This window comes from Nesoenas mayeri (genome assembly GCF_963082525.1).
Source record: "Nesoenas mayeri genome assembly, chromosome: 10".
Lineage (NCBI taxonomy): Eukaryota > Metazoa > Chordata > Aves > Columbiformes > Columbidae > Nesoenas > Nesoenas mayeri.
In genome coordinates this window covers 24,073,018-24,086,247 of record NC_137560.1, presented here as the reverse complement: position 1 = coordinate 24,086,247, position 13,230 = coordinate 24,073,018, and the positions used below count along the sequence as shown (strand labels likewise).

At 57.4% G+C, this 13,230-nt stretch overlaps 1 protein-coding gene across 3 annotated transcripts in view; it reads left to right on the top strand.

The window, feature by feature from the left end:
- The window catches only part of SRGAP3 (SLIT-ROBO Rho GTPase activating protein 3), a 78,816-nt gene that overhangs the window by 28,508 nt on the left and 37,078 nt on the right, over nucleotides 1-13,230 (top strand). The window contains exons 2-3 of one of the 3 annotated variants that reach the window (XM_080350698.1): nucleotides 8,570-8,762; nucleotides 9,582-9,744. The exons of 1 other annotated variant lie outside the window; for it this stretch is intronic. In XM_080350698.1, the coding sequence (XP_080206824.1) occupies nucleotides 8,570-8,762; nucleotides 9,582-9,744 (356 nt within the window). Of the gene's footprint in view, nucleotides 1-8,569; nucleotides 8,763-9,581; nucleotides 9,745-13,230 lie in introns of those variants that run through there. One more of the 3 variants, XM_080350699.1, reaches the window with a different exon arrangement.

Here is a 13,230-nt window from a genome sequence, read left to right as displayed (position 1 = left end):
CCTTCCTACTGATCACACAGGGCTCTGCAGTTCTCCCCATGGGACTGGGATGCTGCTTCAGTTAGTGGAAGAAAGGGTATTACATGGCTAAATTCCGCTCTGTTTTTCTTCTCTAATAAAGCTGAACATCTCGCCAGGTTCTTTAGGAAACAGTGTGGTCATCAGCGCGTTGAATTCATTCGGGGTTGGCGCTTGGTGCGCGAGAGCTGCTGACGCCCCGTGGAAAAACTTGCAACTTGAGGACCGGTGTTGCTTATGGACTTATCTGGGTGGATTTTGTCCACGCTGGAGTTTGTTTTTCTTAGGAAAAGATATTTTGACTCTGGAGTTCAGCTCTTTTAATTTCATTTTTGTTTGTTTGAAGAAATAATTTCCCTTTGCTAATTGTTATAGTCAGGAGGCAATTCCAAAAGAGCCTTTTGTCTGTGACAGGTGTAGCAGCGTGTGCTGCGTGCGCCTCTCCCCGGAGCTGCACCGCCCAGCGCTGTCTGTCCGGGGGCTGCCACCAGTGTCTGTCTGTCCGGGTGCCATCAGCTCGCTTACGCTTCCCATCTGGTGCATGCGTGTGTGGTTTGAAGTTCTGTTTCTGTTTTTAAATCTAGCATAATTGCAACGTGCCATTGTATTTGTTGTCAGACAGTCTTGATCTGTGGAAAGTTTTGGTCTTGGCTCAGCTGGAGTTCAGAATAAACGCTGTTTGGGTTCGTTTGGTTGGTTGGTTTTGGGGTTTCCATTTCCCGCCCGGGGAGCGCCGGCGTGCCCGGCAGGTTTTGGGGTTTCCATTTCCCGCCCGGGGAGCGCCGGCGTGCCCGGCGGGGCAGCGCTGGCGGCGCTTGGCACAGCTCTGCCCATGGAAGAAAGCGGGTGCTTTGCTGCCCCCAGAGCGCTTGTTCCTCCAGCTGCGGGGTGGTTTCTCTTGGCCTGCCCGGCCGGCTGCTCCGTGTCCGCATCCAGAGGCAGTTTGTAGGAAATAGGCTGACGGTGACCTCGGTAGGTTGGGATCACAGTCCCCTGTGACAGGTGCCGCAGTTGTGTGTGTGGAGCACGTGAAGAGCACCGCGAGATCCGCTCCTGCGGGGCCCTGGCAGGAGAGCCTCGGCTCCTTTGGTCTTAAGTGCTCGCCCGGCTTATTTTTCATTATTTCGACTGCCGCCACCTCACCTTTGATCTGTGTTCTCAGACATCGAGGAGCTGCCCGTGCCTGCCTTTGCTCCCTGCGCAGAGCGCGGGGCTCGGGCGAGGAGGGTCCCAGGTGAGGGGGCCAAACCTACAGGGGAGCGTCGCTGTTCTGGTGCTGTCTGTGCTGGGAGGGGCCGACGGGACTGATCCTACTGCTTTGGAGACGGGCAGAGGCTGCAGGGCTCGGGGTGCTGGGCAGCACCGGCTGCACGCTCAGGATAACTCGGCCTTGTCCGCGCTGGGGCTCAGTCCCAACACGTGGGTTTGAGCAAAGCCTTGTGTTTTCAGGACGGTTTCTCCTTCCAAAGCGATAGCGTTTGGGGTGCATGAACTGGGCTGGTTCTGCTGTCGGTTACTGCTTGTGGCCGCAGGGGTGGCGGGGCTGGAGAATGGAGCCCGTCTCCATCCAGCCGCGGTGTCCGTGGGGCTGAGCCGGCTCCCTGGGGCTCTGGCTGCGCTGGCGCTGCCTGGCCTGGGCCAGGTGGCTTTGGCTGCTGTCACAGCACACTTGGTGTTTTAATGACGAGTGCGGGCTCGCGGTGCGCGAGATGTGTGTGCAAGGGCTCTCCCAAGGGGAACGGTGCTTTCCCTCGAAAAACAGGATGACAAAGCACTAGAACATGCACGAGAGGTAATTGTGTAGTGAAGAGGGCTGGGCTCTTAGTGAGACGGCACATGAGTAGTCTGACGGGGGAATAAAAGAAATTGTGAGTCAAATGGTATTCTTAGTATATTCCGTGTTTGTAGAAGAATTGGATTCTCCTGTGAGCCCGCCTTGCTGTGCTATATTTGCAATAAACTATTGGGTCTAATCCCAGTTGTGAGACAAATAATGGCTTTTGTTGCCAAGCACATTTTCTCACTTGTCACAAATCGGTGGGGTGAACCATATGCTAGAGGCAGGGCTGTCCCCGTTGGGAGGATCAGCCGTGGCGTTGTTCTGGACGGGCGGTTCGGCATCCCCAGAGCTGCCCGGGGCCAGCCGGGGTGCTGGGGGCTGTCCTGCCATGCCCGGGCGTGGGGAGCACGTGGGTGCGGAGGAGGAGCAGGTCTGGGAAAGCCTTCATCGCAGCCCGTTGCTGGAGAAGCCTCTGCTTTGTCTGGCCCTGTCTGAGCAGCCGGAGCCTGGCCCTGGCCCCGCGGGACCCCGTGCAGGGGCTGGCGTGGTGTGCAGGGGCTGGCGTGGTGTGCCGGAGCCGCCAGTGCCTCCAGCAGGGGGGCGTTTGCTTGTGGGGATCCAGCCACAGACTGCAGCTGGGGCGCGGGGGTGTGCAGGGTTCCCTGGGGTGCTGGGGTGTGCGGGGCTCCCGGGGCGCTGGGCTGTGCGGGGTTCGCGAGGCGCTGGGCTGTGCGGGGCTCCCGGGGTGCTGGGGTGTGCGGGGTTCCCGGGGCGCTGGGCTGTGCGGGGTTCCCCGGGGTGATGGGGTGTGCGGGGTTCCCCGGGGTGATGGGGTGTGCGGGGTTCCTGGGGCGCTGGGCTGTGCGGGGTTCCCGGGGCGCTGGGCTGTGCGGGGTTCCCGGGGCGCTGGGCTGTGCGGGGTTCCCGGGGTGCTGGGGTGTGCGGGGTTCCCCGGGGTGCTGGGGTGTGCGGGGTTCCTGGGGCGCTGGGGTGTGCGGGGTTCCCGGGGCGCTGGGCTGTGCAGGACTCCTGTGTCTCTCACGTTTCGATTTGGGCCGCACACCTTCACAGGTCCACTCTGCAGGTTTCTCCACTGCCTGTTTCTCGCCGGTTTTTGCCCCCGTGGAGTTGGTTTAATCAGCCCACCCTAAACTTGTCTACTCGCCCCCACGTGAACGTTGCAGCAGGTCCAGAGGCTGGTCCTGGTTCCTGCACATGGTCTCGCCTTTTCTGGCAACAGGCTCTGCCGGAACCAAATGGGGTTTTCCTGAGTGGGGGGTTTCGTAAACCTGTGGTGTGGGGCCAGCGCATCGTGTTGAAGGTGCTGCACCAAAATGTGCCACGATTTGTTTCATGCTGCTTTGACCTGTGGTGGGACAAGCAGAGGTGAAGTAGCTGTGAACCATGGTACCTTCTGCTGCTCACCTCAAACCTATTTTGATTTTTGTTTTAAGAAGCTTTACCGTTTCTGCAGACGGTGATTTCCAGCGCCGCAGTACCGCAGCACCGCACCTTGCTGTGCTGGTGCCGCTGTGGTTGGTGCCAGCGGGGAGCTCGGCCCTCGCCAGCGCCTGGGGGACGTGGCGCTGGAGCCAGCGCTCGCTGGGCAGACTTGCAAAATCACCGCTGGAGAACAAGCTTGTCTCCTGTGCTGCCAGGGGATGAAGTGCTGGCTCCCTTGAAGCTGTGGGAGTTTGGCTGCTGTCTCAGCTGGGGCTGGGATTTCAACATGGTGTTTGTAAACGCCTGAAATGCGGAGATTCTCCTGCCCAGGAGAATATGTGAACTGTGTGAGGACACAAGGAATAAGTGAATAATAATAAGGAATATCTCTGGTAAAAGCTGTGTTCATCTAGTGGCATTCATCTAGAGTTTAATTGTTATATTTAAAAAATGAGACCATATGGAAAATATCCTTTGGTAAGCCGAGGGTGGGACGGGTTGAAGAAGCGGCGTGTTAGTAAGGAGCTGGCGCTGGGCTGCTGTCTTCCTGCTGACCTCTCCCCATCAGCACGCTTCCTCTGGTGAGTGCTGAAATTGGCCACGGCGCGTCCCAAATAATTTTGCTGTTTGTAAAGCACTGCGTCGTGGTGTTGTCAGGGGTGTGTGATCTGGCTACGCACAGCCGCCGCGGGGCTGCCAGCATTGTCCTCGCTCAGAGCGCACGAGGTCAACAGCCGAGGAGAGGAAAAAATGAGACTTGCCCTGGTGTCCTGGCCAAGGTGTCACCATCAGCCCAAGCAGCACTTTCCTGAGGTCAGGACAAAATCTGAGGAAGTTCCGTGGCACACGGGGACAGTGAATGCAGAGCTCCCTGGGGCGCAGGGGCTGGTCTTGCTGGGGTGGTGGTTGCACCAACGCTGGGATCTCCGAAGGTCCGTGTTTCCAGAACTTCAATGGAAGTGCCCCCGAGTCTCGTCTCATCTCGGTGCGTCGCGTGGGCTGCTCTTGGGGAGCCTCTTTGTGCCGTAATCCCGGGGTGCTGGTCGTTGCGCTGGTCTCATGCTGCAGCTCAGTGTGGCCGGTGGGACGGTGGCACTGGGCACAGGATCCCGTCCCCGCTGGCACAGAGAGCTGTGGGTCTGCAGGTCACACTTACCTGAGAAAGCGACCAAATAACAGCTTTCCCTGGAGGCGTTCCTGGCCCGTTGTGCAGGGTGGGCTCTGCTGTCACCGCTGACACCGGGGCCGAGGGCTGCTGGAAAACGCTGTCTGAGCAGCTGCGAACCTTCTTGTGTCCGGGGAGGAACAGTGCCGGACGTTTCGAACCCCTCCCTCCAGTTACCGGTCACAACAAGTGATCTCTTCCCATGAGGGTCCTTCGCTTTCTAGCTCTGTCTTCCCAGGTTTAAGAGTTTGGGGTCAGGCACTGCAGAGATACTTGTCAAACACAGGAAATGTAGGTGCTTGGTTGAAGGTTATAATTAAAGGCCTGTTAATTGCCCCATGACGGACGGGACTGCTGCAGCTCACAGCGGTACCGCTGGCCAGAACGTTGCTCGCAAACAGCGCTGGTGAAGATGGGGGTTCTGGTCTGGATTCCAGCTGACGCCCATCAAGGTGCAGCCCGGGGTGGGGGTCCTGGGACCTCGCTCGCTGGGTCTGCAGCGCAGGAGGGTGAGGGGCTGCCTGCCTCTGCGTTTCCATGATTATCTGGAAAGGCTCCCTAAGAGCAGGTTCACGTTAATGGAGAGAAGGTGCCTGCGGACGCAGCAGCGGAGCCGGGCAGGGGCCGGGGTGACGGTGCCGCTGGCGAGGCTGTTTGTGAGCGCTGACTCACCGAGACCTCGGAGCTCTGAAGAATGTCTCCGTTATTGCTTCTGTCTTTGCATTAATGATGCCAGCAGCCCTTCATTTTGTTTTTTGCTGCCAAGCTTTTCCATTTAGGATGCAGCAGCAGCTCCCGGGTCAGCGGCCCTGTCCATTTGCATGACGGCTGGTGGCTGAGCGGCTTTGGGGCTGGTGGGCTCTCCGTGTGCCCTGGGGCTCTGCTGCCCCGGCTGGGGAGACGAGAACGTGTCCGAGCAACGTGTCACGGGAGTGGGGGAAACAAGGACATTCTGTAGGTGAAAATTGGGATGTGCCTTTCTGATGCCTGGATGCCCCAGACTGTCCTCACCACTGTGGGACCCGCGTGCCATCGTGGAGCCTGGGTTGTCCCAGGATGCTGGGGCTCATGGCCGGCGTGCAGGCGATGTGAGCTGGGCGTGCGGGCGATGGGAGCTTGGGCGTGCGGGCGATGTGAGCTCGGTGTGCGGGTGATGCGAGCTCAGCGTGGGGCTGCAGGTCCCGCACAAAGCGAGTTCCCGTTGCCGGGGCGCGGGTGGCGAGCGCTCCGGCAGCCACGGGCACTCTGTTCGCTGCTGTCTGAGCTGCCTGCAGTGGCCCTGTACGAGACAAGGACAAACCTTGGGCCAGGTACAAAGAGCAGATCAGCAGCAGCAGCTCAGATCTGGAAAAAAATAGGGAGAGGTAGAAAATGGAAAAGACTGGAGAAGCTTTATTGATATTGCCTGTATTTCTGTGCACTGTCAGGGCTGTTTAGAGCCGTTCTGGAGAGCGCCTTGGGTTGTAGTCCACTGTGAAAAGAGAACTGGAGATCAATTCTGTTTTTTTCAGATGTATATCAAACCTGCTGAGGAAGGCAGAGAGCTGTAGAGCGAGTCCTGCGTTGGCACCAGCAGGAGTGGGAACGTCAGATCCATATGGGGTGTAATGAAGTTTCCACTGACCTCGTGTGGGAAGGAAACTCTTGTCAGCAGGGGAATGTGAAGGTTTTAAAAATGTTTTGTTATGAAACTGGTACCTTTGTATCCTGTAGAAAGTGCCATTGCAAGGGGAGCGAATCCATTTCTCTCTGTGTACCAGTGCGAAGGGGAAGGAGAGGGGATGGAGAATTGGTGCTTGCCAGCGTGCAGCTCGTCTCAGCGTGGTGCCCGGTGCCACGGGAGCAGGATGCGGCGTGTTTTGGTGCAGGAGTAAAGACCAAGATGCTCTGACACCAGTTATTTGAGAGCGCTTTTGCAATGGGATTTTAATTTCTTTAGCTCCATTCTTTTACATAGCGGGGTTGGTTTTGGTCTCAGAGTGCTGTGCAGCACAACCGTGAGCCAGGTCCTGCCCGTGTCCCCGTCCCCCGTGTCCCCGTCCCCCGTGTCCCCGTCCCCCGCCTGCGGGGGTGAGGTGGGTCACAAAGCAGGCTTCGGTTTGACACGGTTATCCAGGCAGGCTTTGGGAGCAGAAAATGGCTTTGCTGGTGGCCAAAGCAGCACGTTGAGTCCCACCCTGAGATCCCGTGTGAGCCTCAGGTGCGCTTTGATGAACAGTTGTGCTGTGTTCTCCGAGTACCAGTAGCACACAGGAGTGCAGTAAAAGCAGTGCCCACGGAGGGTCCCGCGTAAGGTGACTGAACTTTGGAGGTCTCAGCATTTGTTACTTCCAAGGAGCTTTTGCGGTGACCTTCAGGCAGCCTGTGGCCTCCAGTCCCATTGCTGCCCTTGTTAATTTACCTGCTAATGAGGTGGCTGCAGGTGTCCTTGTTCCTGCAGCTCCGAGCTCACCTGGCGGGCTGCGGGTGGCCCGGGCTCCCTCGGCGGTTGTTCTATGAAGAAGTGTTGAAAAGTACTAGATTCTCAGCATGGCAACTTTAACCTTCTCCATGTGGGATCCTCACAAATATAAAGACCTTGACGTTGTCCATGAATCTTCTGTGATTTCTGTCAGTGCTTCACGTGATCACTAATAATGTCTCAGTTCAGCACCTGGTGTGGAGCAGTGATTGTGTGGGCAGGGCCACGGTGTGGCCGTGGGTCTGTGGGATCCGTGGGGCTGGCCTGCCCCGCCTGTGGAGGTGTTTGTATGTGGATTTATGTAGATATATGCACAGTCAAGATTATTTCGTGCATTAGAATGGCACCAATGTATTGTCTCGTTTCGGGTCACTGAGCTTCCCGATGCCAAGGCAGTGACGTGTGTGTGTGCACTCGGGCAGCGCAGGTATTGTCAGTTTGCTGGGGTGAGTTATGGTTTGTCATCTCGCTGTGCTCAACGTGCAGAAGGAACCAAGGATGAGGTCGAGCCCCTCTTGCCAAAGAGCTTTACCAGTTTGGATACCTCCTTCCTGGTGCAGACTGAGTCCTCCCGCCACGCTCCGCAGGGCTGTGCACAGCACGTTGCTCACGCCGGGAGCGGCTTGAGGCGCGTTTCTGCTGCGCCGTGTGCTGCAGCTGCTGCGCCGCTCCTGCTGCATTGTGTGCTGCACTGCTGTGCTGCAGCTGCTGCGCCGCTCCTGCTGCGCTGTGTGCTGCACTGCTCCTGCTGTACCACTCCTGCTGCAGAGGGCGAAGGGCCCGCCTGCACCTCAAGAGCAGCGTTCCCTCCTGTAGCAGTTGCTGCTCTTGCAGCCTCGGCTGCTGTGGGTGAGAAGGGGGAGCTGGAAAAAGTGCAATTTGTCTTTTACTGTGGGAGAGAAGTGTCCTCAACGTGAGGCTGGTCGAGGCGAAATACAACTCTGGCATAGAAAGAGGAGAAAGAGTAAAGCAGTCTTTTGATAACTTGAAGATGCTGATCAGAGTTAGAGTGCCTGAGGTTATTGGTTACGGGAGGACGGGTCTGTCGCTGCCCGTGGGATGGTTGCTGGCTGTGGGCGCAGCGGGGCGCAGCGGGGCCCGACACTGCTGCAGCGGGGCCCAGCAGGGCTGCCGGGGCTCCTCTCCCTGCCCCGTGTCTGTCGCAGCTCTGAATGTCCTGAGGAGGAAGCAATAAACTCAGAACAGATGAAGTCGTGGTGTTTTGTGAGCTGGAGCCTGGCGAGTCTGAAAGGCTTTTTAAGCCTTTGAGTTAAATACGAGCTTGATTTGCTGGTGAACCCGGCGCTGGGGACGTGGATGAGAGGAGTGTGGATTTACGGCGCTGTCAGCCTCCCTGTAGGCATGCAAGTGATCATATGTCACAAATAATATGTCAGTTTGTATGCGAAGAATACAGGATTTCAGGTAGTACTGTAGATAAATTGAAGCATCGTTTTCTAGTTTCAAAAAGGCAATTGAAAAGCTCTGAGGGTTGTGATCCGTGCACTTACGCAGCTGTTTATTTTGACAAAGAACAAGGTTTTAATATGAGACCGGTGAATGAAATTCTTCAGCTCTCGCTTGGAAAGATAATGTGTTTGCTTTAGCAATTGCTGAATCCCCCGCGGCCGGCGCGGAGCCGGAGCAGCGCGCAGCGTTTGCCCAGGCCAGCGCAGGGCTGACCCGTGTCTGGTCGTTGCAGAGATCCGCACGCAGCTGGTGGAGCAGTTCAAGTGCCTGGAGCAGCAGTCGGAGTCGCGGCTGCAGCTGCTGCAGGATCTGCAGGAGTTCTTCCGCAGGAAGGCGGAGATCGAGCTGGAGTATTCCCGCAGCCTGGAGAAACTGGCCGAGCGCTTCTCCTCCAAGATCCGCAGCTCCAGGGAGCACCAGTTCAAGTAAGCGGGTGTTTCTGGGCAGAGCGGCGCAGAGCCATGGGCGGGTGCTGCTCCTGCACAGGTGCCTGTTTGTGGCTGCACAGCCCAGAGTGGAGCACGCTGAACAGCATCATGGTGACCTCGCGCAGGCTTCACAGAAAGAACCAGAAATGTCTTCTTGCAAGGCTTTCACCACAACGTTACTGACCTGTGCTGCCTGAATTACACTTGCTGTGCGCTTCTCTGGGCAGTACAATAAAAACACGAGTCAGGGACTCAAGAGTCAAGCCCCTAGATGTTATTTTTTAAGAGGCTTGAGTTCAGGCACTGGTTTGATTGTGCAGATAAAGGGATGCCCGTGCTCTAAACCCGGTGTCTGGTGCAGCCTGGTCCCTACGTGCCAGTGTTCGCGCTGCACGTGGACGTGCCCGCAGGCTCAGGCTCGGGCTCGGGAGCAGAGTCCGGGAGCGCCGTTGGTTGCAGCTTTCAGAGGGACGCGCGTTTCTGTGCGCGCAGCGTGCGGAGCTGCAGCCGGGCACATCCGGCTGGAGATGCTTTGAAACACAGCTTTGAAATAGGAAGCATGAACTGGGTGCTGGAATTGTGCGGAACTCAAACCAGTGCTGAAAATTGTAATAAGTGTGATTGTGTGAATATGTGCAAGTTTCTGAAAGCAGCCTCCTTTCAGTTTAACAACACTCTTAAGCGTGGCTAACACAGGACAGATCCTGTCTGCGGTGGAGGCAGGCGGTGTTGATACGCTGACAGCATTCATTTGAAAACTACATTCCTTTTTGACTTGTTCACTTGACCTTTTTGATTCCTCCCCCAATTCCGCAGGAAAGATCAGCACCTGCTTTCCCCTGTGAACTGCTGGTACCTGGTTCTGACGCAGACGCGGCGGGAGAGCAGAGATCACGCCACCCTCAACGACATCTTCATGAACAATGTCATCGTCCGGCTGTCGCAGATCAGCGAGGACGTCATCAGGCTCTTCAAGAAGGTAATGGACCAGCGGTGGAGGGCTCTGCTCGCTGGGGAGCCGTCCTCGCCTTTAGTCTAAACCAGAAGGTTGTTATGGAGCTCTACACGACTGCGCCCGCCTGGAAGTCTAAAGGGGTGCAAAAAAGCTGACGTTGTTAAAAAGCAGGGAAAGGTAACAGGACTTTCTGCTAAGCCCATGTCACAGCTGAATCACAGACAAGGCCCATTTCGTGTCATCGTTTGCTTGCAATATGGGTAGGGAGGCTGATGCTTTTGGGGACACTCAGGTTATTTATCTTTCTAACCTGCTGCACACTGTCCCCAGAGGCACCCGGGGCCGTGCGCCCCACGTCGCACAGGGTTTGGTGAGCAGCCTTGGGTGCAGCGTGGGAGCTCGAGCATCCTGCCCAAAGGCTCTTTGAGCCGCCCAGCCCGGCGGGCAGCTGGTGGGACGCTGCTGGGGAGCTGGGGCCGTGGCTCCGGCTCTGCAGTCGCCCAGGTTCCAGCGTGCTGAGTGCGGTGCTTGGAGCTCCTGGGCAGGCCGTGCAGAACCGCTGGGCCAGCGGCGGCTCCAGGGGGTCACAGGCGTCCATGGCTGTGGATCAGCTGCTCGCTCCTCATGCAGATTGCTCTTTGATGGTAAATTAGGGGAACATTGTTTTCCCAGAGATGTCACTTTCAATTCCTCCCATCTCGAATCCATTAATGGGTTGTGACATGCTGTGGGTACAGGGAGGAACTGGAAGGTTTTGTTTTGTGCTGTCGTTACGTCAATGTGAACAACCTCAGCAAAGAAGCAGGGACCTCTGATCTGGAGTGCGGGGATGGGTGTAACTGAGAAGCGATTGATTAGCGCAGGGTCCTCTGCCGGGAAAGACCCAGGTGCTGAGCTGTGTCTCGGCTCCTTGACAGCCCGGGGCGGTTCAGCAGTGAATTGGGGAGTTGCGGTTTGTTCGCACCACGGCAGCGTGTTCCCCTCCTGGCGGCGCAGTCCCCGCGTTTGGCCGCACGTCGCTCTGATGCCCCTCACCGCCGGCCAGAGAGCTCCCAGATCCGCGAGAGGGACGGGAGGAGCTGTGGGCATCGAGTGTTCAGGGGTGAGCTGGAGATGTCTAACTGAGCCAGGCCCAGCTCTGGGGCCAGCTGAGCCAGTCCTGGCTCCCAGCGGCCTCAGCAGCCGCCTGGCGGGAGCTGTGGGTGGTTCTCAGAGCCGCAGCAGAAGTGACCTCACGTTTCTGGAGTCGCTGGTGACCCTGTTTGCGGGGCGCTGCAGGCCGGGTCCCCGCACGGGGACAGGATGGGACGGGACAGGGCGGCTCTGCGGGTACTGGGGACCCGCAGCCGCTGCTCCCCGCTCGGGGACAGGCGCCAGTTACCCCTCCATTCCTGAATCGCCTCCGAAGGAATCCCAGTTATAGCTGTTCCTTGTTGTTACCTGCAGAAAGCGTGCTGGGCTGTGCGCTTCTCCCAGGCGGCCGCGGGGCAGAGCCTGGAGATGCTCCCAGCTGCTGTTTGTGAAGGCAGGAACTGTTTACAAAGTGTGAGTGGAATCTGGATTTGGACTTTAACAGTTCTTTTGTTACAAAATGGGCAGTTATTCCCATCCAGTGGTTTCTTTTCTTTCTTCCCCTTCCATTTCTGCCCTTCCCAGATGTGGAACATAGGGATTCCTGGCTTTGGATGTGTGAGTACGTCAGGGTATGACGTGGCTCGCCCTCTGAACTCGTGTTGTTCGCTGAGCCCCTGCACATTGCAGCCATACAGTTGTGCACAGCTATGATCCAGCCCCTCACTTGTTTCATCCCAGCGGTTGAACCAGCCGCGTGTCTGCCTTCTGGCAACGGCTCGGAATTCAGCGTCTGCGGCGGCGCCGCGGTGGGGCGGCAGCTCCGGGGGCGCAGGGTGGGTGTCGTGGTGCTGCTGTCACCCCTTGCCGTGCCGGTTTCCACAGCGGGAGTTTGCCGGAGCCCAGCCCCGCGTCCAGCATGCTGGTTGTTGCCATGGGCTGCGGCTGCGCCGGCGAGGGAGGAGCCCGCGGCCACGGTCAATGTCTCCGCGCTTTTAAAGAATGGCGCAGTGATGGTGTCCCTTACCCGTGGCAGTGGCTGGTTGTAGCTGCAGTGACAAAGGGCGGTTGTCCTCTGGTGGGTACGGAAACTGCCGCTGCCACAGGTGACACCATTACTGGGCCTTTTGACACAAACACGTGGCACCAGCGTCCTCGGCCCAAGCGCCCCCGTCCTGCGGCCCGGCCGGGAGCAGAAGAAACTCAAACCGGGCACGTTTCCTCGAGCTCCCAGCGTGAGTCACGGTCCTGGCGCAGGAGGAGATTGCTGAGGTGTGCTAATGCTGCTAATAGGCTGGCAAGAAACGAGATGTGGAGAGATGTTACTGCGGAGACCTGGCTTGATCTGTTGTCAGCAGGACATCTCAGCGTGCGCCCCCGGCGGGCGACAAGCCCCGGCAGGTCACGTCTCCGCTCTTGCCTCCTGCTGCAAGACGTTTGCTGCTTCCCGCGAGTGCGGAGCGCAGGAAATGACACACCGGAGCGCATTGCTGCGTCTGGAACAACTGCGCTGCGTTATTCCCCAGCGTGAGGTTTAATTACATTCCGTGACAGTGAATTTAATTGCGCCCCGTACCGCAGTGCCCTGGGTGGAGATTTAATGCAGAAGTGGTGTCTGTCTGGACGGGAGTTCTTTCCTTTGTCTTTAAAATAGGCACTTTTTGTTGCCAGTAGTCTGTGTTGCCTCTTCCCCTATTTTGTCTGCAGCGGCAGGAATTTTAATAGACCAGCTGAACCGGAGCCATTGCTGTCCCTGCGAGTAACCGGTTTGCAGCGGGAGCGGAAGGCACAAAGCAAGCGGCTAAGCTGAGTTTGGGGTTTGCGGATGGTGCCAGGGAGCGGGAAGGACGTTTTGGCATTGTGTCCCGTCAGCACACACGTGCGATTTCTGTTATAAAAGGGGAGGCAGCAAGCGTGGAGAGAGCTGAGCTGTCAGCCTCCAGCACCGCGGCGCGGGCGCTGCCCTCTGGGTGCCAGGGCGCTCCTGACGGTGCCGGAGGCTCCGGCGGAGGGAGGAAGGTGCCGGGAGCTCTTACACTCGCAGTGAACTTTCTCCGGATCTTGCTGAGCTCTTGTGGTTGTGAAATTGGAAACTTTATTATATAATTGTGGTGCAGCTGTTTCGTAATATATCTCCTTTTCGAGAAAGACTTTGGTTCACTCAGGTCAGAACAGAGCAAATGAGCTGCTGCCGACAGATCAGGAGGGCGCGTTGTGGTCGAGGTGAAGCTCAAACCTGAAATGCTTGGGCTGGGCAGCGCCGGGAACCTGCGTTCTGAAATATCCAGCTGCACTGGAAGTTGCAAGGCCAGCAACAGGTGGCTTATTTAAGTCTATTAAATCAAGGTAGATCGTATGACTGGAGAGTGCAAATCCAAGCAATTTGTGCACCCACAAATGTTTGCTGTGTAATTCAGGTTGCACAGAGGAGTTAATGCA